At 52.1% G+C, this 23,994-nt stretch overlaps 8 protein-coding genes across 8 annotated transcripts; 4 read left to right on the top strand and 4 right to left on the bottom strand.

Moving 5' to 3' along the window:
- Window positions 1–7: 7 nt before the first annotated feature.
- On the bottom strand, window positions 8–881 carry BO82DRAFT_99848 (uncharacterized protein). The gene is made up of 3 exons (XM_025641737.1): window positions 765–881; window positions 382–534; window positions 8–231 (listed from the first exon to the last, which is right to left on the bottom strand). Exons 1-3 carry the CDS (start codon window positions 768–770, stop codon window positions 142–144), a joined length of 249 nt encoding a protein of 82 aa, XP_025491066.1. The 5' UTR covers window positions 771–881; the 3' UTR covers window positions 8–141.
- Window positions 882–1,890: 1,009 nt separating this feature from the next.
- BO82DRAFT_337244 (Gfo/Idh/MocA family oxidoreductase) lies at window positions 1,891–3,762 on the top strand. The gene is made up of 2 exons (XM_025633385.1): window positions 1,891–2,159; window positions 2,214–3,762. The coding sequence occupies exon 2, from the start codon at window positions 2,251–2,253 to the stop codon at window positions 3,547–3,549; it is 1,299 nt and encodes a 432-aa protein (XP_025491065.1). The 5' UTR covers window positions 1,891–2,159; window positions 2,214–2,250; the 3' UTR covers window positions 3,550–3,762.
- A 65-nt stretch (window positions 3,763–3,827) lies between these two features.
- On the bottom strand, window positions 3,828–6,159 carry BO82DRAFT_337241 (signal recognition particle subunit SRP72; the record flags this gene model as incomplete). Its single annotated transcript, XM_025633384.1, has 4 exons — window positions 5,682–6,159; window positions 5,322–5,595; window positions 5,115–5,259; window positions 3,828–5,058 (listed from the first exon to the last, which is right to left on the bottom strand). Exons 1-4 carry the CDS (start codon window positions 6,000–6,002, stop codon window positions 3,828–3,830), a joined length of 1,971 nt encoding a protein of 656 aa, XP_025491064.1. The 5' UTR covers window positions 6,003–6,159.
- A 2,142-nt stretch (window positions 6,160–8,301) lies between these two features.
- On the top strand, window positions 8,302–9,705 carry BO82DRAFT_285370 (glycosyltransferase family 31 protein; the record flags this gene model as incomplete). Its single annotated transcript, XM_025631495.1, has 1 exon — window positions 8,302–9,705. The coding sequence occupies one exon, from the start codon at window positions 8,302–8,304 to the stop codon at window positions 9,703–9,705; it is 1,404 nt and encodes a 467-aa protein (XP_025491063.1).
- Window positions 9,706–10,491: 786 nt separating this feature from the next.
- Window positions 10,492–12,781, bottom strand: BO82DRAFT_384094 (putative C6 transcription factor (AmyR); the record flags this gene model as incomplete). Its single annotated transcript, XM_025638079.1, has 4 exons — window positions 11,617–12,781; window positions 11,112–11,562; window positions 10,763–10,998; window positions 10,492–10,711 (listed from the first exon to the last, which is right to left on the bottom strand). Exons 1-4 carry the CDS (start codon window positions 12,600–12,602, stop codon window positions 10,492–10,494), a joined length of 1,893 nt encoding a protein of 630 aa, XP_025491062.1. The 5' UTR covers window positions 12,603–12,781.
- A 1,212-nt stretch (window positions 12,782–13,993) lies between these two features.
- On the top strand, window positions 13,994–17,534 carry BO82DRAFT_311980 (glycoside hydrolase family 31 protein). The gene is made up of 4 exons (XM_025632425.1): window positions 13,994–15,049; window positions 15,107–15,508; window positions 15,565–15,735; window positions 15,791–17,534. Exons 1-4 carry the CDS (start codon window positions 14,349–14,351, stop codon window positions 17,463–17,465), a joined length of 2,949 nt encoding a protein of 982 aa, XP_025491061.1. The 5' UTR covers window positions 13,994–14,348; the 3' UTR covers window positions 17,466–17,534.
- A 582-nt stretch (window positions 17,535–18,116) lies between these two features.
- BO82DRAFT_416783 (alpha-amylase) lies at window positions 18,117–20,281 on the top strand (the record flags this gene model as incomplete). Its single annotated transcript, XM_025640006.1, has 9 exons — window positions 18,117–18,269; window positions 18,328–18,366; window positions 18,442–18,557; window positions 18,609–18,717; window positions 18,792–19,020; window positions 19,076–19,238; window positions 19,299–19,445; window positions 19,538–19,778; window positions 19,857–20,281. 9 exons carry the CDS (start codon window positions 18,117–18,119, stop codon window positions 20,136–20,138), a joined length of 1,479 nt encoding a protein of 492 aa, XP_025491060.1. The 3' UTR covers window positions 20,139–20,281.
- Window positions 20,282–21,367: 1,086 nt separating this feature from the next.
- Window positions 21,368–23,541, bottom strand: BO82DRAFT_375258 (uncharacterized protein; the record flags this gene model as incomplete). The annotated part of the gene is made up of 5 exons (XM_025637468.1): window positions 21,368–21,990; window positions 22,056–22,285; window positions 22,336–22,761; window positions 22,822–23,211; window positions 23,318–23,541. The coding sequence occupies 5 exons, from the start codon at window positions 23,539–23,541 to the stop codon at window positions 21,368–21,370; spliced, it is 1,893 nt and encodes a 630-aa protein (XP_025491059.1).
- Window positions 23,542–23,994: the final 453 nt, after the last annotated feature.

Genomic DNA, 23,994 nt, shown 5'->3' with positions numbered 1-23,994 from the left:
GTAGTTTAGGAAGATGGTGGAGTTGTTTCCCGGCTCTCGTTCATTCGATGGTGATTGATGGGTAGGAAACTCCGGGAGGGAGGGGGGTTGGGAAAAGAGCAACTCAAGAAAGAAGTAAAGAAAGAACAGCTAAGGAAATTTTCAGCTTACCGGACCACCAGCGGGAGCAGGCGAGCCTGAGTAAGCCTGATACTGCTGACCCTGTTGCTGCTGAGGAATCTGCTGTGGTTGCTAGGAAATGACTGCGTCAGCTTTGGGGAAGGAAAAGATGAAATTCCAGGAGTCCCGAAAATGTGCAAATTGGATCAATGATGATGAATGAATCATGGATGTGTGAGGGGCAACCGGATTAACTTAATCACTTGCGTAGGGCGGACTCACATATCCACCGGGTGCTCCTCCAGGCTGCAGCGAGCTTGGAGGTCCTCCAGTGTAGCCAGTGGGTGGTGCTCCTCCATACACACCACCACCACCAGGCTTGTTGGTGTTCCCGTCGGCTGGGCGGTTCATACCGTTGGCGATCTTCGACGCAAACTAAAGAGGAAGCAAGCAAGTGCAGAATGCAGAGATTAGTCCAAGTTCATGTACCGTACACCACGACGAAAGCAGAAGCAGGTTGACGTGTTCGAAAGCTGATGCAGATGGGTTGCAGGCCGAGCTTTGGGAGGAGCGGGGCAGCAACGCGGGGCAGGTAACAATTAAAGGCGAGGAACAAGATTGTTGAGAGATGGAAGGTGGGACAAATAACTTAAATTCGAACTTACCCCCATAGTGGATTGATGGGTTACTCCGATGTTAATACCTGAGACTGGTTCTGGGTTCCTTGGGATGAAAGTGGTGGTGATGGAAGGAAGAAAGGGAAATGGTTGTTGACTTTGCAGCAGGCTGTTTGATATAATCTGATGATGTCGTCAGAGGGGCAGGAGCGGAAGAGGAGTAGGGAAAAAAAAAGGAGAGAGTGTTCCGCGCTCCAAATGTTCGAATGAGAAGCCGCTAAATGCACACTAAGGCTGCATCAAGCCTTAGGCGGGGCTTAGTCGCTTCGTGTCGAATTGAGATGACGACCGACTTTCTCAGTACGAGTACGAGTACATAGTAGCGAGTATGTACAGTACAGTACATAAAGTCAACAAAACTCAGCCCTCAGGGTTAATCTTCAGCTTGTAGAAGGTATTGTGTTAGTCATGGCATAAGGCTGCATTGCATCCACAATATTCTACTCCTCCTACAGAATACATCATGTTTAGTGTGTGTGTACCGGGACCACAATATACATGCTTCCAAGCAAAATAGCTGACACATGACCTGCCGATACCGAAAATGCCAGTGATCGCAATCTCATCCCATTATCGAATCAAGTTTGCGTAGGATGGTAGTACCAGCTGACTGAAATTTCCCGGAAGTTTGCCTGTCAATTTTTGGTTGATACTTGTGTGTCATGCAGACAGGCTGCATGTGGGTGGGATGTTTGTGATTATGTACTCTCACTCAAACATAGGTGACTACGGCCCCACCCGATCGACCTGCAGTCCTACCGTAGTATATCGATCTATAGCAAGCATGATGGATCATGCCTCTAGTCTCAATTTCACTGCACTACCAAATAGATCCAGCAATAAAGTCGAAGTATACATCAAGAACTATTTTTCAGCAGAGAAGACCAAGCACAATAAGAAGAAATCAGAAACAAGTGCCACTGATGTCATGGAATACCCTGACCCAAAAAAGGCCAGTGCAAAAAAGAAAGAGCTTCAAAATCCTGCATCTTGCTTCTGATATCACCATCACGACCCTTTCTTTTTCTCACGAGACCGAGAAAAGTTATTATAACATATGGTAGTACTTGAGCCAAGCTGATCAAGTTCCAAGTTCTACCCTGTTGTCGTTTCCTAAACACGCTCGATTCTAAATTTTAGATTTTGTGTCCGGATTTGTAGGGGGTAACACTGCAACAGGCAGGTACTCCTCTATCCGAGTCTATCCCTTGCATCCAGCATTCCTCACCTGAAGCCAGTGCTCGATCCCGTTCAGAACTTTGTCCTTCTCTTCACCTCAAAAAATGCGCCTTCCCTCTTCTCCATCTCCATCTCCTCCTAATCTCCAGAGTCTCGCTCTGTCTACTCTGCGTGCCGGCTGATTGAGTTATTGAGTTTGCCTGCGTAAGTCAAGGTCTGCAGGTCCTCTCTACATAAGCCTAACACATGCACATCCAGCGCATCTCGGCCTGATACAGGGAAAACAGAAAGCACGATGACGCAGAAGGTCCTCCAGCTCGGGATCCTCACCGCAGACGAAGGCGCCCAAGCCATCCAAGAAATCTACCTTCCCATCCTTACCGCTCTTACCAACTCATACAAAGTAGCTGTTATCTACAATGCTCCAACTGATACTAAGCAGCCGATAAACAGCATCAGGAAGGCTTACACTAACGGCCATTACACCAACGGTCACACCAATGGTCACACTAGCGGCCATACTAACGGCCATCACACAAATGGCACGACTAAAGCCGATGGCCATGAGAACGGAATCAAAAACATCGCTCGTGCATCTTCTGCCGAAGAGGTCATCTCCGACCCATCGATTCAGCTGATCCTCAATTTCATGCCCAATGAATACCACGAGATCTACACAGTAGCGGCGCTGGATGCTGGCAAGCACGTTATGGTCGAAACACCCGTGAGCCTGAGCATCCAAAGCGCAAGGCGCATCATCGAGGCGGAAAAGCGCGCCCCCAATGGTGCGAAAGTGTTTGTGGCATGTGCGCGACGCTATGCTCCGTGTATCGAGGAGGTCTTCAAGAAGGAGGTTGCGTCCCTGGATCGCATCTATTACGCTCGCTGCCGAAACATCGCGGGCCCTAGCTTGGCACATACGGCTACCGCACCGCGGAACAAACTCTGGACTGCCTTGAATGGTGCGGCAGCATATGGATTTGCATCGGAGGAGAATAGGAAGAAGGCTAGCGGTCCGCAGCTCATGCAAGGTCTACTGCAGGAGATGTTCTTGGGAGAGGAACTGACCAAAGGACGAATCGCGCTCTGCGAGTTTCTTACCTCTCTGGGATGTCATGACTTGGGCTTGATGCGCGATTTGCTTGGGTTTCCGGACGCCATCTCTAATATCTCTGTGAACGAGCCATACTATTCGGCCTTGTTCCATTATTACAGCGGGCGGAAGGGCGAGCACCCATTCACCCTGATGTATGAGACGGGTACCGATGCAGTGCCGCGTTGTGATGCACACCTTGCAATCTATGGTGACACAAAGACTGTCAGCATCCAATATGGTCTGCCGTATGCTCGTGGCGTGCCTGTGGAGGTCGTGGTGGAGACGGCGGATGAGAATGGGGAAATGAAGAGGATCAAGAGTGTGAGCGGGTGGCAGGAGACCTATGAGGCAGAACTCAAGGCTCTGCACGCCTATCTCACCGAAGATAAGATGGCCAAGACGTCCGCCCGCGATGGGCTTCAGGATCTCAAGCTGTTTTACCAAATCTTCGAGCAGTACGATCGGCAGTGTGGTACCATTCGGACTCCTCTGGGCTAAGCACTGAAATTGGCAACCCGCGCGGTTATGCTCAGGGTGGGATGCTGTTCTAGCAGGAAAAGTCTCACATGTAAGAACTAATATGCATACTTTAAATTTGCTATGTGTTTCGAAGGCGAGAGGAGGAGTTGCATCAGAGCAGCAGAATGACCGAATTTCTATTTACATGCTTCCAGGGAGTCTAAAGACCTCTCTTCTTTATCTCTGCCAGCCAATGCAAGACATCTCTCATGAATAGAAGTTTAAAAAGAAACATGAAAAATTACGGTTTCGTATCACTACCGCTTGCCCTTCTTCTTCTTCTTGTTGGCGCCACCACCGCTCTGAGGCTTCGGCTGGTTGGTGGCCACGGTAGACTCCTCAGCCTTGTCGTTCACAACACCACCCTGTGTCCGATCCGCCGCGCGCTGCTTGCCCTTGCGGCCCTTAGGCCGGTAGTTCGAGCGATCGCGCAGAGGCAGCCAGCGCTCCGGGTCAGGGGTTTTACTCGGATCATAATCCTTGGGCAGCCGCGACTTCCGGACCCGCTTCTTCGCCGCACCGCCGTCTTCCTGGTTGGCAGTGGCGGACCGCTTGCGCGCGCCCGCGATCGCAGCCGCGGCAGCGGCATTCGCCCCCGAGGAAGGCGCGATCCCCGCTTGTTCGAGGCCAGCCACGTCCACCTCGGCGATCAGGTCCGCAACGGACGGGAGCTGGTCGACCAGGGATTCGACCTTGGCGTAGTCGATGGGGGCCTGCGCGGCGACGTACCCGGCGACGGCGAAGTCATCGGCGGTGTTGGACTGGTAGAGAGACTTGAACAGGTCGCCGGCCTTGGTGAGGTCGGCGGTGCCGGTCGAGTGCAACAGGGAGGCGGCGGCGGCACGGAGGAGGGGAGCCGGGGGCGGTTGGCTGGCGCCGTCCTGCTGCTGCTGCCAGTAGGCGGCGGCTTTGGCCAGTTCCGAGCGGATCTGGACCTTGCGGCCCTCGAGCTTGTAGAGAGAGAGTAGCACGCTCAGAACGCCCGGGCTGAAGCGAACTTCCTTGTCTTGCTCGGAAATGGACTCGTCGAGGAGTTGGAGGGTTGACTCGAGAGTGGTGATCGCGGAGGTGGTGTTGCCCGCGCCCACGTAGAGCTGCACGGCAGTGAGGGCCAGGCCCACGTCCTTGGGTCGTCTGTCGAGCGCGGCTACGATAGGCTTGAGGGCTTTCGTGCCGGATTCACCTTGGGCGTGCGCGGCGGCGTTGTACACCGAGAGGAGGTTGGCGCCGGGTTCTGTGGAGGGGTAGGCGGCGCGAGAGAGGGCCTTGGAGGTGGAGCGGATGATGCCGTCGTATTTCCGGACAAGGAGGTCGGCGGCGTGCGAGTTGCCGATCGTCAAGTGGCTCTGGTAGTCGAACAGCTTGTCGCTCTCTGTCGCGTCTGGGATCTCGTTGAAGGCCTTGTAGAAAGCATAGGGATTGGCCGAGGCGCCGCGAGCGAGGGTGGCGTTGGTCTGTGCGATCTTCTTCGTCGAGGCTTCGTGGATACTGCGGTCGGGTGAGCTTCAGCTTGGAAGAATTTGACCAGGAACAGGTATGCGCACTCCTTGACCGAGATCTCCTCCAAAATGGACTGAGCCTCCTCAGACTTGCCTTGGCGAAGCAGGACGTACAGCTGCTGCACGGCAATCGGGAGTAGTTCGGCGTCTCTGTCCTCCGGGGTGAGATCCTCTGAAGTGCGGCACAGTTCTGTGTAAGGAGGAGGGGTCAGCAATCGTTATCGCCTTTGTGCATCCTGTTTAATTACGAACCCTTGGCTCGCTTCAGAAGCAGTTCTCCTTGCTCGAATTCGCCCTTCGCTATGCTCAAGCATGCGGCGTTGTACACGGTCTCAAATGCCTCCAAATCATCACGGGTTGGTCGGTTATGACGAACGAACTCGGGATAGCCCTTCCACTGCAGCTGTGCATCCGTAGCCCAGGCATTGATGCGCAAATCGTGTTCCTCGTTGGTCATCGAGGCTCCATCTTTCGAGAGTTCTTCGTATAGTTCAGCGGCGCGACTGAATCTCTCGGCGCGATAGCTCTATGTTTTTCGCAAGTTAGGGATTACCAACGATTGTTGACGGCGGGGTATGACAACACATGCAAGGACAGGTAAGAGTGACATACGGCTTGAGCTTCCAAGTGAAGAGCACCACGGTTGCCAGTCACCTTGGAGACTACCTCTATGGCCTCCTCCGGCTGGCCTGACTTGTAGAGGACATAGGCATATTCCAGAGCGGCCCGGGTCTTCAGGCCGTCACCGGCTTCCTCGAACACCCGCAGACAGTCGGCGTAGCGGTCGAGTTTACAAAGAGCAATGACCTTGATATGCTGGGCATGCTGATCGGCTTTCGATTTAGCCAGTGCAGCGTTGGAGGACTGAAGAACTTCTTCGTGGTCGTCAATGGAGGCTCGTTGTAGCAACGAACTCAATGACTGGGCAGCCATGGCGATGCCGTGTCAAATTGACGATTGAGTCACCCGGGGTGTGATTCGCAGTAGCCCAAGATGGGCGTGGTTCAAGAGGAGGTGAGATCAAAGATACCCCACTGAAACGGTTCTGAAGGAGTGTAGAGATATGAAGATACTGAGCTGGATATGCTTGATCTTCCAAGTGGCCAGTCCAAGCTTGTGAACCATCTGTGCGGGAGTGTGATATTTCCCCATTGGGGAATTCTGCACTAGAGGCTCATTCCGGCGGCCGTAGCCCATCTCCGCGGGCCTTTCCTCCGACCATTACAATCATGCGAGGACTTAACATCAGGACATCGATAAATGCCAGTCCAGCTTTGTGGGATCATTGACAGCAAAGCTTCCTTACAAATGAAGAGAAGGAGAGGAAAATCTTCAGCCTGTGCCAGACATACCTCACCACTTCATCAATCCTATTATTCCCCCCCAATAGCAACACTATGTGACTGCTGGCTTTCAGATAGTCCAGTCCGCCTTCACTGCTCTCGATGAGGTTCTAGATCAAATGCCCCTTACTTTTCAGGGTCACTGAATGTCAGACAGACCGACATGCTTACCCAGCCTATGGTTCATACGTATCGTTTGAGTTGAGACTGCGAAGAGCGAGGCTATCTGATTACTGCGTGGCGGCGTGCACAGACAACAAGAGCCAATCAATCGGTTCAGATCCAAGAAATGCATTTCTATTTTTGTTTCCAACGGCTGTTGTCCGACACCATAAGAACAATAATCTCCTGCCCACCAAGCGGGAAAAAAAAAAGATTGCGGTCATGAAATGAAGCACATGACTGACTTAAGGACGTCAGGCGAGGAGGCCGGAACAAGACATTGTCCGGATTGTCCTCCCCTTCCCCAGGGCGCCGTTTGCGATGATCCCACTTCGACTTGCAACAGGTGCAATTACTACCGATCTTCTCTCTACCCATACAAGGGGGCCCGGGCCTACACATTGTTACCCTACACTCAGGTACTGTAGCAATGTGTTACTCTTTAGAGCAGTGTACAGTTTACCATCACTTGGTGCTGCTGACGCTGCTAGAGTCCATAATAAATTCCTCATGCGGAACGCTATCTAATCGCTAAAGTATGCGCCGGCGATTCGTCATCAGCAATCCGTCGCCCCCGCCGTCCGTTTTAGGCCCTTCGCCCCAAACGGAATGCGCGTCAAATGCATGGTTGTACCCAGGGGTTGTAGCGGTGCGGCCACATTAATCGGTGGGGGGGCTGGGGGTGGAAAAGTAAGTGGGAGAAAGCTGTTTCTTTCCCCCCTTCACCTGTCCCGGTTCCATCCTATCCATGTGTACTCTGCCACCAAGAATTGAAAAGGGAAAAAAAAAGAGAAAGGCATAAGGGTAGGCTGACCATCCACCCCATCCCACTGTGCAGATGTGCACTGTGCAATGCGGCAATGGAGTAGGACGTTCGGGGCAAGCGCAGAAAGACCCCTAATTCAAGAACGTAACCCTGGGGAGACTGTCACTTCAGGGAAATCTCCTAGCACTGGTCTCTAGGCCGATCGGCCCCTGTGGACAGTGGGACATGTTGTGTGGCTGCTCCGTCCAGCAGGTGTGCCCTGATGGCTTGATGATTTCTCATTCGATAGACCACTGGACAGCAGATGGATCGGTCTCCATCCGCTACTGTCCAGGGCCTTAGGGAAACCAGACTGGCCCATAGTCGATCCCTGGGTTAGCCATTCTCCGCCCGGTCATGATTCGTTTCGTCCCTAAGTCAGATCCGGCCATTTTCGAGCCGTGCGGTGCTTGTTCTTGCTGTAATGGTATCTTGGAGCCCCGTTGATCGGCTATCAACCTTCCCACTCCATATCTTCTTCCACTAACCTGACGGTTAACCGGGCCCAGGATTGACGTTGTCGTCGTCGCTTTCTTTTTGACCTTCGTCATCCCTCTGCCGTCCTCGCCTGTCTCCGACGCTGCCCGTCAATTCCTTCATTGTTGCGGATTTCAAGGATCGTTTGCTCGTTTCTCCTTCCTGACTCGATTGTTATATTCCTTCCTGTGTTTCCGCCCTCGCCTTTCTCTTCTTTGCCGCCCGCTCCCGCCCTCCCATCTGGACCAGGCCTCTCCTGCCATAATATCTCCACCGTTCCACCTCCCTCTCTCCCACTATCGCTATATTGGAGCATCGCGATGGTCTTGCAGTTCCAGTGCGGCGTCTAGATTCAATACATCCCCTTTCACAAGATCAACGTTACCGGACCCAGATGTGGAATAAGACCGAGGAGAAGTCGCGGACCGCCATGGGCGCCTCGTACATGTGGAGGAGAAAATTGCTGCGCTTTGTGGTCGCAGCTTGTCTTGTGACCAGTTTTACGATCTTCCTTTGGCCTGAGATCGAACCTCACCATGAAATCACGACCCAGACGATCTCAAATATCACCGTTACCTCCGAGGTCGAATGCGAACCCGACTTCGATGCCCTCCAACGCCTCGACGTCCACAAGCTCTCTCAATATGTCCGCCGTGAAATTGTCGTTTCTCCTTCCTCGAGCGACGTCGTTCCCATTGCACAACGACTCGAACTGCCTCTCTTCGAGAAAATCCACAAGGACCATCGGTTTGCGGAAGATAGCGTGCATCAGGATGATTGCTTGATGCCTCGTCCTGTTTCTGTCTCTGTACCTTCGATATTACCAAGGGCGGACGCATCCCACATCGACTTCGGCGTTGCTACAACACTGGAGCGTCTGAACGAGTCGCTAGACGCATTCACTCACTGGGCTGGACATACGAACGCTCGCATTTTGGCACTCATTGAGCCAGATGCGCGGATTAATGAAGTCCTCACTAAGGCTGAGAGCTTAGGTGTCAACCTCTCGGTAACCGAGTCGACGGAAGAATATCAGCACCGATACTTCTCGTTAGTGCCACATTTGGCCAAGAATCTGCGGCCGCAGACGAGATGGACCTGTGTCATCGATGACGATACTTTCTTCCCTTCGATGACGGCGCTGGTACAGGCTCTATCGAAATACGACGATACAGCGCAGACCTATGTCGGTGGGCTATCGGAAGCGATGCCCCAAGTCGGAATCTTCGGTTTGATGGGTTTTGGAGGCGCTGGCGTCTTCATGTCTAGGCCCCTGATTGAGCAGATAGGCCGCAAAGAGGTTTACGAGGATTGTCAAAAGATGGAATCCACGGGAGATCGCAAGATATCCCTCTGCATCTACCAGTATTCGGATGCCCATTTGACCATTGATCACCGCCTGCGACAGATCGACATGAGGGGTGATGTATCTGGCTTCTTTGAGGCTGCTCGACCCCCGCCGCTCTCCGTTCACCACTGGAAGTCATGGTTCAATGCCGACATGGCCAAGCTGGGTGTTGTCAGTGAGATCTGTGGCGACTCGTGTCTTCTGCGAAAATGGCACTTCGGCGACGGCTGGATCCTCACTAACGGCTTCTCTATCGTCAAGTACAGCAATGACGTTCCGCCGGGTGACAAGTCGATGGAGCTCACATGGGCCGGCGACAATGGCGCAGTCTTCGAGTCCTTCTTGCATGAACTTGGCCCGCTCCGACCAAAGGATGAAGGCAAGATTAGCTATATCCACGAAGATGCGATTATCGATGGCAACCAGGTCCGCCAATGGTACATTCGTCGGGACCCTGAGCTCGGTGATAAGGTTCTGGAGTTAATCTGGCGAAAAGAGTAGATGCGGAATGCTTTACTTCACCCCATTGATCACTCTTTTTCAGCACATTCAAGTTGTCGTCATATACCCAGCACCGGCCTGCTGCTTGACTCGGACGATGGACCACGTCCCGTGCTTCACCGAAACAATACGTGGATCCATCCGCACTTCAGTGCGGGACACTTATAATTTTAACGGCGCATAGATCATGAAAGTTTTTATTTCCCCTTGCCTTTGTCCCATGTGATGACGTGCTATCCAAGGCTCGAGCTGGATTTGGCACATACCCATTATTTGTATAGGTTCTTGTTTATTGACGCTTAGCCGTCATGTTTTATGTATAGCAACACGATCATACTTTCTCTACCACAGACGGGTTTTGGTTACACTGATTCTCATTCTTTGCTTTCCTTCTCTTTAGAGGCCCTCAAAAATTGTTCCTATTATATCAGATGCCTACGTAGTTCTGTCTGGTTTCTTCAGAATGGGGATTATTGATTATGTATCATTTCATCGATTATAGAAAAGTTAGGTCTGTCATCTTAACCATTTCGCATGGCCTTGAGCAATGAGTCGGTTCATGACGGCGAGATTGAAGTCTATTGACATTGCAAGCTATTTCGCCGATCAATATCTCCTACAAAACCATATATCATTATGTTCATTACTCGAGGCCTTTGTATATATATATGTATACTCCGAGAAGAGTGGTATCACAGTGTAAGTCCAAGCACAAACCCGGGTTGGAATCACCATATGCCACACAATCCAGTCATTCCGAGGGAAAGTCCACACATTTCTGAAGTTTCACTTATGACCACGATCACCACCGCCGGCCCCTCCATTCCCTGCCTGATATTCTATCTGTGAAGCCATGGACAGAATCTGCGACAGCGTATCGACGTCATCGGGATCCTGGTGATGATCTTGGAGGTTGAGGGTTTCCGACAACGAGGCAACGATCTCTAGTCCGCTGGTCTCCGCGTTCCACGGTTCGGAGGGATTGTTGTTGTTGTTGTTGTTGTTGCTGATGGATGGTGGCGGCGGTGGTGGGGGTGGTGCAGGTAGGGCGAGAAACTCGCCCATGGAGAGTGGGGAGGTGAAGTCGAGGGCGCCTTTGCAGCGCTCCAGTAACGTGGGGAAGAGGTGAGACTGGGAGCCACGGATGCGGGAGAGGGTGGTGAGGATCCCCCAGAGGAGTTCGCGGGGGTCGATGGCAGAGTCGGTGAGACGGTGGGTGGAGGGTTTCGAGCCGGAGCCTAGGGAGCGTGTGACGTCGGCGACGGCGGTGCCTAGGTCGAAGAGTTTTTGTTCCTGAAAAACATGGCGTGAGTGGGTTGGAAGGTATGAAAGGGGAAAGGGGGAGGGGGTTGCTGGAGATGAAAATTGTGGGGGAAAATGATTCTGTCTCGGGGCTTTTGACTGACCATGCCGATGCCGTGGGCATCGACGGCATCTTGAGATGCTGCGCTGATGACGTTCATCACGGCCCTTCCGACCATGACTGGCAGGTGAAATGGGAGGACTGCATCATCGCGAGATCCGGGCTGGGTGGGGCTGGTCATAGAGAGCTTCCACATCATGGCTTGCAGCCACTGTTGGGTGATGAGGATATCAACCTTCTGAATCTCTGACACCCCTTCCAGGGATATCGTTTTGCAGAGACTGGACTGGATGGCGGAGGTGGGTGGGATCTCGGACGAGCTGTCGACGCCGCCGGCGGATATCCAGTCGAAGAGATTGACGGTCAGTTTCTCGAAGATGCTGATGAGATTGATGAATCCGTAGGCGAGGATCGGGTCTTCGGAGCAGAGGACTTGTGGTTTGTGAATGCAGTTGCGTAACATGACCGGTTTGGCCTGCTGGAGTGCATAGCCCCTGGTCATAATCAGACCTTCATTCTAATCATGCTGCGGCATCATACTCGCTTACCTTTCTGTCACAAATAACAGCCAGAAGACTCTCCGCCTCTCTTCGGCTTCTTCGACACTCAACTCAGCGTAAGTTGATTCGCGGTTGAGACCTAGCGTGAAGACCATGGAGGTGGCCTGACACAGGTAGAACCAAGCATGGTCTTGTTTGTCTAGATTGCCGTAGGAAGCAAAGAGGAAGAACGATGTCAGGAGACTGTCCATATTGAGATCTTCCACTACATCGCAGTCTTTCCTTGCTCGTACTGCCTCGGCCAGCAACTCCTCTCCCGACATGCACGAGTGGCCTTCGGCCCCAGTCGGAAAATGCGAGGGATCGGGCACAGAAGTCGTTCCGTCCAACTTGAGCTGGATATGCGTGGCGGCGCATAGAGATGCCAGAAATGCGTACCTCTGCGAGGAAAGTAGTTCGGGTCGATGGCAGTCTCGCTGGAGCTCCTGCCTCCGCACTACTGGCATGATGGGGAACAGATATTTGAGATAAACATTGACGTGAGCTAAGAGTACCGGGGCTGAAAGGCGCCTTGCATAGGGACGAATGATGCCGATTGTAGAATCCGAGAGAGAGTTCATCGAGTCAGGAGAGGAAACTAGCTCCGGAGGAGGGAGCTGCGCAAGCGGTTCCAAAACATCATGAGACAGGTATTGAGAGTCCGTTAATGTGAATGGTGGCGACGTTGGCGACCTTGCCAACGGGTAGACCACAGGATCAGCTGTCCATTGCTTCTCTGGAGGGTACTGCCGCGGGTGCTGGTGAAAAGCGTCTTGTTGTTGGCGGGATACCAATGGGTGAATGGGCGCAAGTGGATAGATGGTGCGAAATTTGGGACCCTTGCGCCGTAAAACGTCACTGTAGGAGCAGGAGAGCAGGAGACGCTGGCACTTGTCGCAAGGGAGCTCCCTAGAGCATTTGATCTTTCGACGACGACAGTTATCGCAGGCTTGCTTAGAGGATTTAGGCTTAGTGGGGGAAGGCTGCGAGTCCATTGGTTTGCGGGGACTATAATCGGATCGCGGTGGAAGATCAGCAGTAATGATGGCAGTCCATGGGCATCATTGCAGGTTGGTTGAGTGATATCCAGGAGAAATACTATTCTGATCTTGAAGGCCACGCGGATCCAGAGATACATAAGGATCATGAGATTTCTGGAGGGGGGAGAGCAGCGAAGAACGGAAAATCCGGGGGCGCAACAAGCGGGGGAAGGGAAACATGGTGCGAGGCACAAGGCACGTCCTCCAGGTGGCCCGGACCCCGCGGTACCAGACCCTGTTGGATTCATGCTAGTTAGTCGATTTAATTTCGTTTCGTTTCCTAGGGCCTCTGCTCAATTAACGGCTCTGACGAGCTAGTTGTTTGGTTCCCAGATTCGCCCCCCAGGCCTCGAAGGTACCGAGAGGGGGCCCTTTCACCGTGCAAGATCGATTAAGGATTTCTCTACCGCCTACTACAGAGTGATTTGGAGTGTAGACACCCAGAGCAGATCACTTCACAGAACGAAGGACAGTGTATTGTCTGCTGATGAAGGGTATGACCAGGCGATCCACCTATTTGGATAATCGGCCAGAGAAGGTTCGAGCAAATGTGCGCATTACGGCGGTTGAAGGCAGACCAAGACTCTGGGTGCGTCATTTCTAATTCTGACCCTCCAGCCCCTGCATATAATAGGAACGCTGGTATACTGTAGGATCTTTTCATGTGATTGGGATCCAGTCCTATTGCTGGTGGGTTTCTCCACAGTCCGGGTGCTTCCGCACAGGTATTGGCTGCCATCTGTGAAGGTGCACCTCGCTTCGGGAAGCCGAGCCTGACGCTGAGAGTGCGTATGGCGTGTGCCCTCTGTAGGCCGCTTGAAGGTTCTGCTCTTCCATACCGGAACCTCACTTGTCCCCAGAATCCTGCATGGGAAGTGCCGAGGCTGGACCCATTCTTTCCATTGTGTATGAGGCGAAGTATTGGTGTGAAGATCGGCCTCTTCACCGGTTGCTGTTTGGGAAGTGGGAGCCGTGCTGAAGATATTGGCCGGACGGACCGGACCTCAGTCGGGATTAGTGATGCCTGGTGGGGTCTCGCGCGAGTGCAGTTTAGGTCTCTAGTGAGACTTAAGGATTCGTGAAGGTGAAGGAATGCAGTGAAAAGAAAACGATCGATGGCTTGTTTTAGGTACTTCGCTTGCTGCGAGTCTCCACGCCGTCGGGCAATTATCGGGGCATGGGCCAATCCGAGCGCGAGCATCAGGTGATAGTCGTCAGGCCCGAAGTCTCAGGCATCCAAACAAGGACCTCCCGGTTTGTAACCGAGGGATAGTTGCCAAGTACCGGTTTCTGAACACCAATCGACGAACTTCACTCCTTTCTCCTTTTCCGCTCCTGGCATCATTCTTCGATCATCTAAACCTAATTCTACTCTTGGCTTGTCTTCCCCGCATCAAACTCCAAGTAATCTATCTAGCCTGCCGGAAAGCCTCCCAGTCGACTCTGAATGCGGGCCCGATCCGCCCTTGCACCACGGGAATTCGACGGAGCAATAATGGCTTGTCTGCGGGGGACAACGCATTGTTGCACAGCACGTCCGTCTAGAATTCCAATGACTGATTGCATTGTGTTCTCACTACAGGATCTTAAATACTTATGAGCCCGGCTTCGTGGAGGAACAAACCCGAGGGTTTCTAGCTGTTTTCATGCTAGCCATCCATAACACGACGACGGTGCTGGTCTCTCTAACTGCTGCTCGCCATGGTTAATCTCATGGTAACGCTGGTTGGTGCTTGGCTCATGCCTGTGGCCTCTGGGCTGAGCCAGTCGACCTTGTACAGCACATCCGCATCCGCCTCGTACGCGCAATTCACTATCCCGGCTGAAGCAGATGTGGGGGCCCAATTGATTGCCAACATCGATGATCCTCAGGCAGTCGATGCACAGTCTGTATGTCCGGGTTACAAGGCCTCAAACGTGCAACAGGGCTCCCATGGCTTCACGGCACGCTTGGAGCTGGCCGGGAAGGCATGCAATGTCTATGGGACAGATCTTGATACCTTGACTTTGACGGTGGACTATCAGGCATCAGATCGACTGAACATACAGATTCTTCCCACGTATGTCGACGCCTCTAACTCCTCGTGGTTTATCTTGTCAGAGGAGTTCGTGCCTAGGCCCAAGTCAGGTGAGGGTGCCACAAACTCCAGCAGTGATCTCACATTCTCCTGGTCCAACGAGCCGTCATTCAACTTCAAGGTCGTTCGTGAGGCTACTGGGGATGTCTTGTTCGATACTGAAGGTACTGTCTTGGTCTATGAGAATCAATTCATTGAGTTCTCGACATCTTTGCCAGAAGAATACAACTTGTACGGCCTCGGAGAACATTTCAACCAGCTCCGTCTGCTCAAGGATGCGAACGTCACCATGTATGCGGCGGATATCGGAGATCCGATTGATAGGCAAGTCTTCCGGCTCAGAAAACATACCCCGAATCCCACTAACTTGCCTTCTTATAGCAACTTATACGGGCAACATCCGTTCTATCTTGATACGCGATATTTCAAGGCCGACGGCTCTCACAAGCATGCGAAGAGAAGTGCATTAAATGCCTCTGAACAATACACTTCTTATTCGCATGGCGTGTTTTTGAGAAACGCCCACGGGCAAGAAGTGCTTTTAAGATCTCAGAGGCTGATCTGGCGAACTCTTGGTGGAGGCATTGACCTGACCTTTTATTCGGGCCCTACCCAGGCCGATGTGACCAAGCAGTATCAACTTAGCACCGTGGGCTTGCCAGCCATGCAGCAGTATAGCACCCTCGGCTTCCACCAATGTCGCTGGGGCTACAATAACTGGTCTGAACTTGCAGAAGTTGTTGCTAACTTCGAGAAGTTCGAAATTCCCCTGGAGTATATTTGGTTTGTCGTGTACTGCCCTTTGTTTGACGGGCAGAAATGCTGATGTGTGTTTCTAGGACCGACATCGATTACATGCATGGATATCGCGACTTCGACAATGATCAACATCGCTTTTCTTACAGCGAGGGTGCAAAGTTTCTCAGTCAACTTCATGACAGTGGGCGTTACTACGTGCCGATTGTCGATGCGGCGCTGTACATTCCCAATCCTGAAAATGCATCTGATGCGTAAGTCGCTTGATCCAGCTCTCAACTAGTTCATTCTTGCTAACCGGAAACTTAGTTACGACACATATACTCGTGGCGCTGCAGATGATGTTTTCATCAAAAATCCCGATGGCAGTCAATACATCGGCGCTGTTTGGCCTGGGTACACTGTGTATCCCGACTGGCATCATCCGAAAGCGACCGACTTCTGGGCCAATGAGCTTGTTCTGTGGGCCAAGAATGTGGCTTACGATGGGGTGTGGTACGATATGGCTGAGGTCTCTTCATTCTGCGTGGGCAGCTGCGGGACCGGTAACCTCACTCTGAACCCGGTGCATCCGCCGTTCCTGCTTCCTGGTGAGCCTGGAAACATCGTCTATGACTACCCGGAGTATTTCAACATCACCAATGCCACTGAAGCAGCCGCTGCGTCAGCCGGGGCGGCCAGTCAGGCAGCCTCAGCCGGGTCCTCATCGTCCACTTCTACATCCTACCTGCGTACGACACCTACACCTGGTGTGCGTGATGTGAATTACCCGCCATACGTAATCAATCATGTGCAGACTGGCCACGACTTGAGTGTTCATGCCATCTCTCCGAATTCTACCCACTCTGATGGGGTCCAGGAATACGATGTTCACAGTCTGTTCGGTCACCAAGGCCTGAATGCTACCTACCAAGGTCTGCTCAAGGTCTGGTCCGGCAAGCGGCGTCCCTTTATTATTGGGCGCTCGACTTTTGCTGGTTCAGGCAAGTGGGCTGGACACTGGGGCGGAGACAATATCTCGAAGTGGGGCTCCATGTATTTCTCAATCGCACAGGCGCTTTCCTTCTCCCTCTTTGGCATCCCGATGTTTGGAGTCGATACTTGCGGATTCAACGGAAATACGGACGAAGAGCTTTGCAACCGCTGGATGCAGTTATCGGCCTTCTTCCCGTTCTACCGAAATCACAATGTACTCTCTGCCATCCCGCAAGAACCATATCGGTGGGCCTCGGTTATTGAGGCGTCCAAAACTGCCATGCAAGTTCGTTATGCTTTATTGCCTTATTATTATACCCTATTCCATCTCGCCCACAGCACTGGGTCTACAGTCATGCGTGCGCTCGCCTGGGAGTTTCCCAATGATCCTACTTTGGCTGGCGTCGATACTCAATTCCTGGTTGGCCCTTCCATCATGGCCATACCCGTGTTCGAGCCGCAAGCCGATACAGTGAATGGTGTCTTTCCCGGAGTGGCCCATGGAGAAGTGTGGTATGACTGGTACACACAGACGGTGGTCGATGCAGAGGCGGGCGTGAACACGACAATCTCGGCCCCACTGGGCCACATCCCAGTCTACGTACGCGGTGGCAGTATTCTTCCTCTCCAAGAGCCAGCATTGACTACTCGTGAGGCTCGGAAGTCTCCTTGGTCCTTGCTAGCCGCGCTTGATAGTGACGGTGTTGCATCGGGACAACTCTACCTTGATGATGGGGTGAGCGTTGTTCCCAACGCGACGCTGAACATTGGTTTTTCGGCATCGCGCTCGAGCCTGCACGTTTCGGCGCAAGGAGATTGGACGGAAAGGAACCCACTTGCGAATGTGACAGTGCTGGGAGTCAAACAGAGACCCTCGTCGGTAAAGCTGAACGGGAAACAGGTGTCGAAGGTTCAATATAACTCGACGGCGCATATCTTGCATGTTGGCGGTCTGCAGGATGTAACGAGAAGCGGTGCATGGGCTGAGAACTGGGTTCTGGAGTGGTAATGGCGGTGAATGATGACTCTTTATGTGTACATGATGAGAGTAACTATAGCAGCGTTCTGTTGAATAAACTAACTATATTTGTGTGAGGCGATCTGCGGTCGGGCGGACGATCCGCCAGCATTCTTCGCCGAGACTCTGGAGTCCGGACAAAATAGCCTACCATAACATCGCCGATCATCGACAATTCAAGTCTTAGAGACCCTAAGAAGAACAAAAGAAGAATATACCAACACTTGGCGGGTCCAATGCGAGTCTGGGCGATGGGTAGAAAAGGAAGGAAGCACAAGGACAAAGTCACCTGCCGCTACGCAGGGAGGAAGAGGATTTCCTCGTCCCCCTGACCAAACCATCCATCCCCGACAAGACCACGGAATTCGGACCCCAACATTCAGAGGTCCTTGGGCGCTACTTTAATCTACCCTCATAAGAATCCTGCAGGAGGAAATGAAGGGTTCAAACTTGAAAGGTCAGCTACTACTGCGTATCCACTTTCTTGACTGGCACAAATCACAGTGTCGGGATGGGCCGTCGTGAAACAGACTCAGGTTGACTTGACTCGGCAGTGCACGTTTCGGTGAAGTATATAAAAGCATGCCAATTCAGCTCAGTCAATAGAATACCATGACAGCAGCGATGATACACAATACCATCATGAACATTCTTCTATTACTGCTCACGGTCGCGGCGACCGCATTCGCTGCAACTCCGGCCGATTGGCGCTCCCGATCCATCTACTTCTTGCTTACCGATCGATTTGCTCGTACGGACAATTCCACCACTGCTACTTGTGATACAAGCATCGGGGTATGTTTGACAGGTGCCCAGTATTAGCTGGGGATGGGAGGCTGACTTGTGTACATAGAGATACTGCGGTGGAACATGGCGCGGCATCATCAACCAGGTAAATCTACTCACACCCTTACCTCTGCTCTGGTGAGCTCGACATGGCGTTTACTTTACTGATGGCATCAATTAGCTCGACTATATCCAGGGCATGGGATTCTCAGCCATATGGATTACTCCAGTAACAGCGCAGCTTCCTCAGAACACCCCTTACGGCCAGGCATACCACGGATACTGGCAACAAGACGTGTGAGCTTCTCGCCCGTGTTAGTGTGAAAAGGCGCTCACCCATTGTGAAAGATACTCCCTCAATTCTCATTATGGAACTGCAGATGATCTCAAGGCTCTGGCCTCGGCTCTTCACGCGCGTGGCATGTACCTCATGGTTGATGTCGTTGCCAACCACATGGTTTGTTGACCCTGAACCCTCATGCTAGTGGGGCCATGCTATCAGACTCGAGAATGCTGACGGCATTTACTCAGGGCTACGATGGAGCAGGTGACTCCGTTGACTACAGTGTATTCAAGCCCTTCAACAAGAAAGAATACTTCCATCCCTACTGTGCTATCACCAATTATGACAACCAAACCAATGTCCAGAACTGCTGGCTGGGCGATAACAAAGTCTCGCTCCCTGATCTAGACACAAGCCGCAGTGACGTACAGACGATATGGTATGACTGGGTCAAGTCGCTTGTCTCCAACTACTCCAGTATGTTAATATCATATCCGTTGCGGCATGAAACATGGATAACTGATAAATCCAGTCGATGGTCTTCGCATCGACACAGTCAGACACGTCCAGAAAGACTTCTGGCCGGGCTACAACAAAGCCGCCGGCGTATATTGCATTGGGGAGGTTCTCGACGGCGATGCCTCATACACCTGTCCATATCAGAATTATCTCGACGGAGTCCTGAATTATCCCATGTATGCGCCTTGATCATCATACTTTCGAAGTAAAAAGTTGAAGATGCTAACTCACCAAAGGTATTATCCTCTACTTAGAGCATTCAAGTCAACAGGGGGTAGCATCAGCGACCTATACAACATGATCAATACCGTCAAAGACAGCTGTCCAGACTCCACACTGCTAGGAACATTCATTGAAAACCACGATAACCCACGCTTCGCCTCGTAAGTCAAGTCAATCACTTTTGCCTCAGCAAGCCCCCCATGTCGCCCCGTCCACCCCTGGAACCTAGCTGACCCCATCACCTCTCGAAAAGCTACACAAATGACACGTCCCTGGCCAAAAATGTGGCTACATTCACTATCCTCGCAGACGGGATCCCCATCATCTACGCCGGCCAGGAACAGCATTACAGCGGGGGCAACGACCCTCTCAACCGCGAAGCGACCTGGCTGTCAGGCTACTCCACCACCAGCCCCCTCTACACCTCGATTGCGACGGCCAACAAGGTCCGCAGCCATGCGATCAGCCAAGATGCGAAGTACTTGACTTATAAGGTGCGTCTCAGCGCTCAAACTTTGGCAATCAAGCGAGCTCCTTTCCGTTATTAATTGTGTTTCCCAATGTTCTTGCAGAACTACCCGATCTACAGCGACACCACCACGCTGGCCATGCGAAAAGGATTTGATGGCACGCAAATCATCACTGTGCTCTCTAACTTGGGCAGCGGCGGCAAGACGTACACCCTCTCATTGACGGGGACGGGGTTCCAAGCCGGTACCCAGGTCACGGAGATGTTCACCTGCACCACCCTGACCGTCAATGCGGATGGTTCGGTCCCCGTGCCGATGACAAGCGGGTTACCGAGAGTTCTGTTCCCAACCGGAAAATTGAGCGGGAGCTCAATATGTAACTAGTTCTTGGGGAGTTGTCTCTTCGCATCTATAGAATTTCCTTGTATTTTTTCTACCAGGAGGATGAGGAGTTGAAAGGGGAGCAATCTGTTCCGGGTCAATGTGTCCAGGCTCCCAGTCTCTGGAGAATCACAAAAAAACGGAGGGCAAAGTCGTTCGCGAAGGGAACTAGCCAAGATTTCTGTCTAGCAGACCTGATAGAAATAAATCCCCAGGGGGAGCCTGAAGCAAGAAACTGTTTTCTCCCCACCTGCTCAAAATCGGACAGAACGAAAAGCAACGCTAATCAATGAAGCCACGGACCTTAGAATCCTGCTTGTCCTGCTGTCATCAGTCCATACTCACTTCGATAAGAGCCGTATGTTACCCTATGTATGTACCTAAGGTCCCAGAGCGTAGGGGGGTGGTGTGCACTGACAGCAACGGATATCACGGAACGGACCGCAAGCCAAGGACTCCGTAAGTTACATCCGGTGTAGTTTAGTAGGTATGTACTGGACTCACTGTACAGTAGTTACTATATTTGGCAGGGAACTGCACTGTACAGTACAAGGAAAGAGGAAGTGCAGGCCCACCCCCTCCTCTCCTTCCAAGGCCACAGACAAAACCAACACAATCAGGTACAGTACAAGATAGCCTAGCCGGTTCATAATTCAGGGGGGTAGGATAAGAACCCGACATGGCGTCATGTTCCTGGGTTTTCCTTATCTGAGTTCCGGAGACCGAGAGAGACTAATGGGGTTGGTTTATCTTTCCAAGGTTCAAGGTTGCCTGCCTTCCTCTCTTCCCCGCGGAAGTGGGTGCATGTCGGTTGCATGTGACAATGCAACTTGCAGTTAGTATCTCCGAGGTGCCAATGGAACAACTCCAACCCCCCTTGAGTCTGGCTTGGGTACAGTACTATAAACAAATTCTCGAGTAAAGTAAGAAAATGATTTCTATGGATATGGTATATATAGTGTACTGTACATATTAAATTTCTCGGAGAAATTCATTTTTTTCCGTGCAGTTGATGCAAGCCCGGGTTTTCTTTTTTCTCTTTTTACCTAAAATAAAGGATGGCTTCTGTTCATCGTACGTCATCATAAGTGCCATTATCAGTTCGGGGGGAGGAGACTGCTAGGTTGGGGGCTAAAGTCTAGTCCGTAAGTCCTATCGCCCTCCTCCCCCCCCCAAATCCCCCTCTTTGCGGACTAGACTACTGGCTGGGCTGGGCTGGCTGGCTGATGGGCTCATAGCGTTGCCGACCGATACCCTGGGATCCCGGAGGCGACAGCCATCTCATTGAGCATCCCGTCGGGAAATGATTGTGGGAGGACTTCCGGCATTAATTGCTCGAATCCGTAGCCATCGATCATATTATCTACCATTTGGGGTAGGAATGAGGTTGTCTGCTCCATGCTCATCTTCCGCGTTTCCCCGAAGGATGACAGCGGAGAGGAAGCTTTGGCGGCAGTCGCCGCTGCTACCGCGGCCGCCGCGGCTGTGGTGGCCGCATCACTACCCTCGGCGCATCGCCGCTTGAACTCGACAATCATGCAGGAGAAGCGATAGGCAATGTGATCCTCGTTGGGGGACAGATGGAGTAGGAACATCTGTACCTGCTCGATGAGCGGGTCCATGAGGTTGAAATCACAGAGATTGAGGGCGGCATAGCCGACCATGAAATACGCCTGGTCGACGAGGCTGAGCGCGGAAGAATATCGGATCTGAAGAAACTTGGACAACATCAGGCGGGAGGTTTGCAGGACCTCGGAGGCGAGAGTATCGGAGCCTGGGCTGAACCGCATGGAGGTGCGGTAAAGAAGGATCTGACAAAACCAGAGGCTTAGCTCGAGGGTGAACTGTTCGCCAGCTGCGTTCGCTATCTCGTTAGTCCCTTCATAGTTGACCAGTTTTTCGAGAGTATGCAGGACCTACCGAAGAGATGGGCCCACTCGGCCCTCCACCGCTCGATCTCCTCGAACTTGGTATCGGCGACTCGCATTCGGCCGCCATTGCTTTGAAGGCGTAGTGTAATGAGGTATAGCTGTATCTCTGCCACTACCTTGGCGTCGTCCAGAGTTGCACCTGGGTGCTCCAAAATCCGTGGACAATGATCAAGATAGCGTGGCTGAATGTGAAAAGGACGAGCGTTGCCGACCGCAAAACTAAGCATAATTAGCGGGAAGAACCATCTAATAGGACGGATGGACCGCACTGAAGCTGCGTCAAGCAGTAAGTATTCCAAAGCCGCAGCTGTGCTGCGGTCTCGTTATCGATCATGGTCTCCGTAGGCCCATAGTTGAGACAATCAAAGGAGATGATGGCATGGTTGATCGAAACCCCACTCAACAGCCAGCTGTCCATTGGGGGCTCCTTTTGTACAGTCGCAGGCCAAAGGCAAAGCAGCGCAAGAGCTTGGAGAGACTCATAGCGAAGTGGCGGCTTATCCCACAGAAGATTTACCACCGCATGTCGCACTTGAAGGTATATCGTATGTACCACAGATGTGGGAATGCCGGGAACATAGCGGGATGCCAGAAGACAAGCAGTATTATATAGCAAGGAATCAGGATTCCGCGCCTCGTTCTGTATATCCGAGAGATTATATATGGAGACATAAGGGCCGAAATTGTCCACGAATCTTTACTTCGAGCATCAGCAATTGTCAAGGAACCGAGGTTGAAGGGCAGATGGCTCATACATTTGCAACAATTTGAGTGATAGTTTAGAGTCTAAGCCACCCTTTGCGATGCCCTCGCTCAAGTACGACGAGTTTTCAGTTTCGCCAAAGAACTCCGATTGTAGGTCTTGGATGAGCCGGACAGGCTTGGGCAAAAAAGGAGAGGACGGGCTGCCATCCGATGACGTGCCATCATCGGCATTGGTAGCTCTGGTCCAACATGGGGGAATGCCAGTGGGGGTTGCTGGCGATTGATCCAGCATTTGGCGCATCATACTTGTCATCTCTCTCATGCTTCTTTCGAGCGAGGTCAAGCGCTCCTCAATCGAAGGAATCGCGGACGTCGCATCGGACCACATTGAGGCATTATCTTGAAAACGATCGGTCGTCTCCGGTAATTTGCAGTCGATCCTGTAGGAATTGACAACTGTCAGACGTCGGAAGCTCTTCAAACCAGACTAATTACAGGAATTGAGAGACACTGGAATGGTCCAACAGGTGGTGATCTGCCTCTGACCTTAAGGATAGACAGCGGCGGCATGCATGGCCGCGTGGATCTAAATCGCATCTGGTTTTAAGCTTGCGACAAGTATGGCAAGCCGTCATCGATCGTCGTATGCGTCCTTTGGAACGGGAAGCATCGGGATTTGACGCTAATCTCCGGCCATCGTCTGCCACGGTGACGCCTTTGTGCTCCCATGAGGAAGCCTCATACTTGATCTCGTCGGTGGTTCTAGTCATGGCCTCGGATAGTGCGCCGTAGTTGGTCAATTGGGTCAATTGATGAATAGGTAAATTGGTTGCGTTGGAAAGACAATTGAGGGAGGGACGAGGGAATTACGCGCGGGCCATCAATAGTAGCAGGGCTGGTGGAGAGAGGGGAGGAGAAAGATCGGCCTTTTTAAGAGTCGGCGTACCAAGACTGGGAATGCGATTGTTCTCGCTTGCTGAGAATTGACGACAGATAAATTGTTAGATTGGTTATGGGTCCCGCTCCAGTCCGGTCTTGACCTGGGGTAAACGCTAAGTGGCGGAAGTAGGTGCGACCGGCCAATCCATGACCCTGGAGGTTTTCTAGAAAACAGAAAAAGCAAACTGATGGATCGTAAGGAATATTATTCACCAGTCCGAGGAAGAGGGGTTGATTGGCAAGCGCTATGATACTTCGTGCTCTTTTACCGTGCACTTCCGACG

Source organism: Aspergillus uvarum, assembly GCF_003184745.1.
Source record: "Aspergillus uvarum CBS 121591 unplaced genomic scaffold BO82scaffold_33, whole genome shotgun sequence".
In the NCBI taxonomy this organism is placed as follows: Eukaryota; Fungi; Ascomycota; class Eurotiomycetes; order Eurotiales; family Aspergillaceae; genus Aspergillus; species Aspergillus uvarum.
This window is presented reverse-complemented; position numbering and strand designations above follow the sequence as displayed.

Coding starts and splice junctions, on each gene's coding strand:
- BO82DRAFT_311980 (XM_025632425.1), top strand. CDS start 14,349: ATGGTTAATCTCATGGTAACGCTGGTTGGTGCTTGGCTCATGCCTGTG. Junction 15,509..15,564: donor ATTCCCCTGGAGTATATTTG/GTTTGTCGTGTA, acceptor GTGTGTTTCTAG/GACCGACATCGATTACATGC. Junction 15,736..15,790: donor CCTGAAAATGCATCTGATGC/GTAAGTCGCTTG, acceptor CCGGAAACTTAG/TTACGACACATATACTCGTG.
- BO82DRAFT_99848 (XM_025641737.1), bottom strand. Junction 232..381: donor GAGGAGCACCCGGTGGATAT/GTGAGTCCGCCC, acceptor GTCATTTCCTAG/CAACCACAGCAGATTCCTCA.
- BO82DRAFT_337244 (XM_025633385.1), top strand. CDS start 2,251: ATGACGCAGAAGGTCCTCCAGCTCGGGATCCTCACCGCAGACGAAGGC.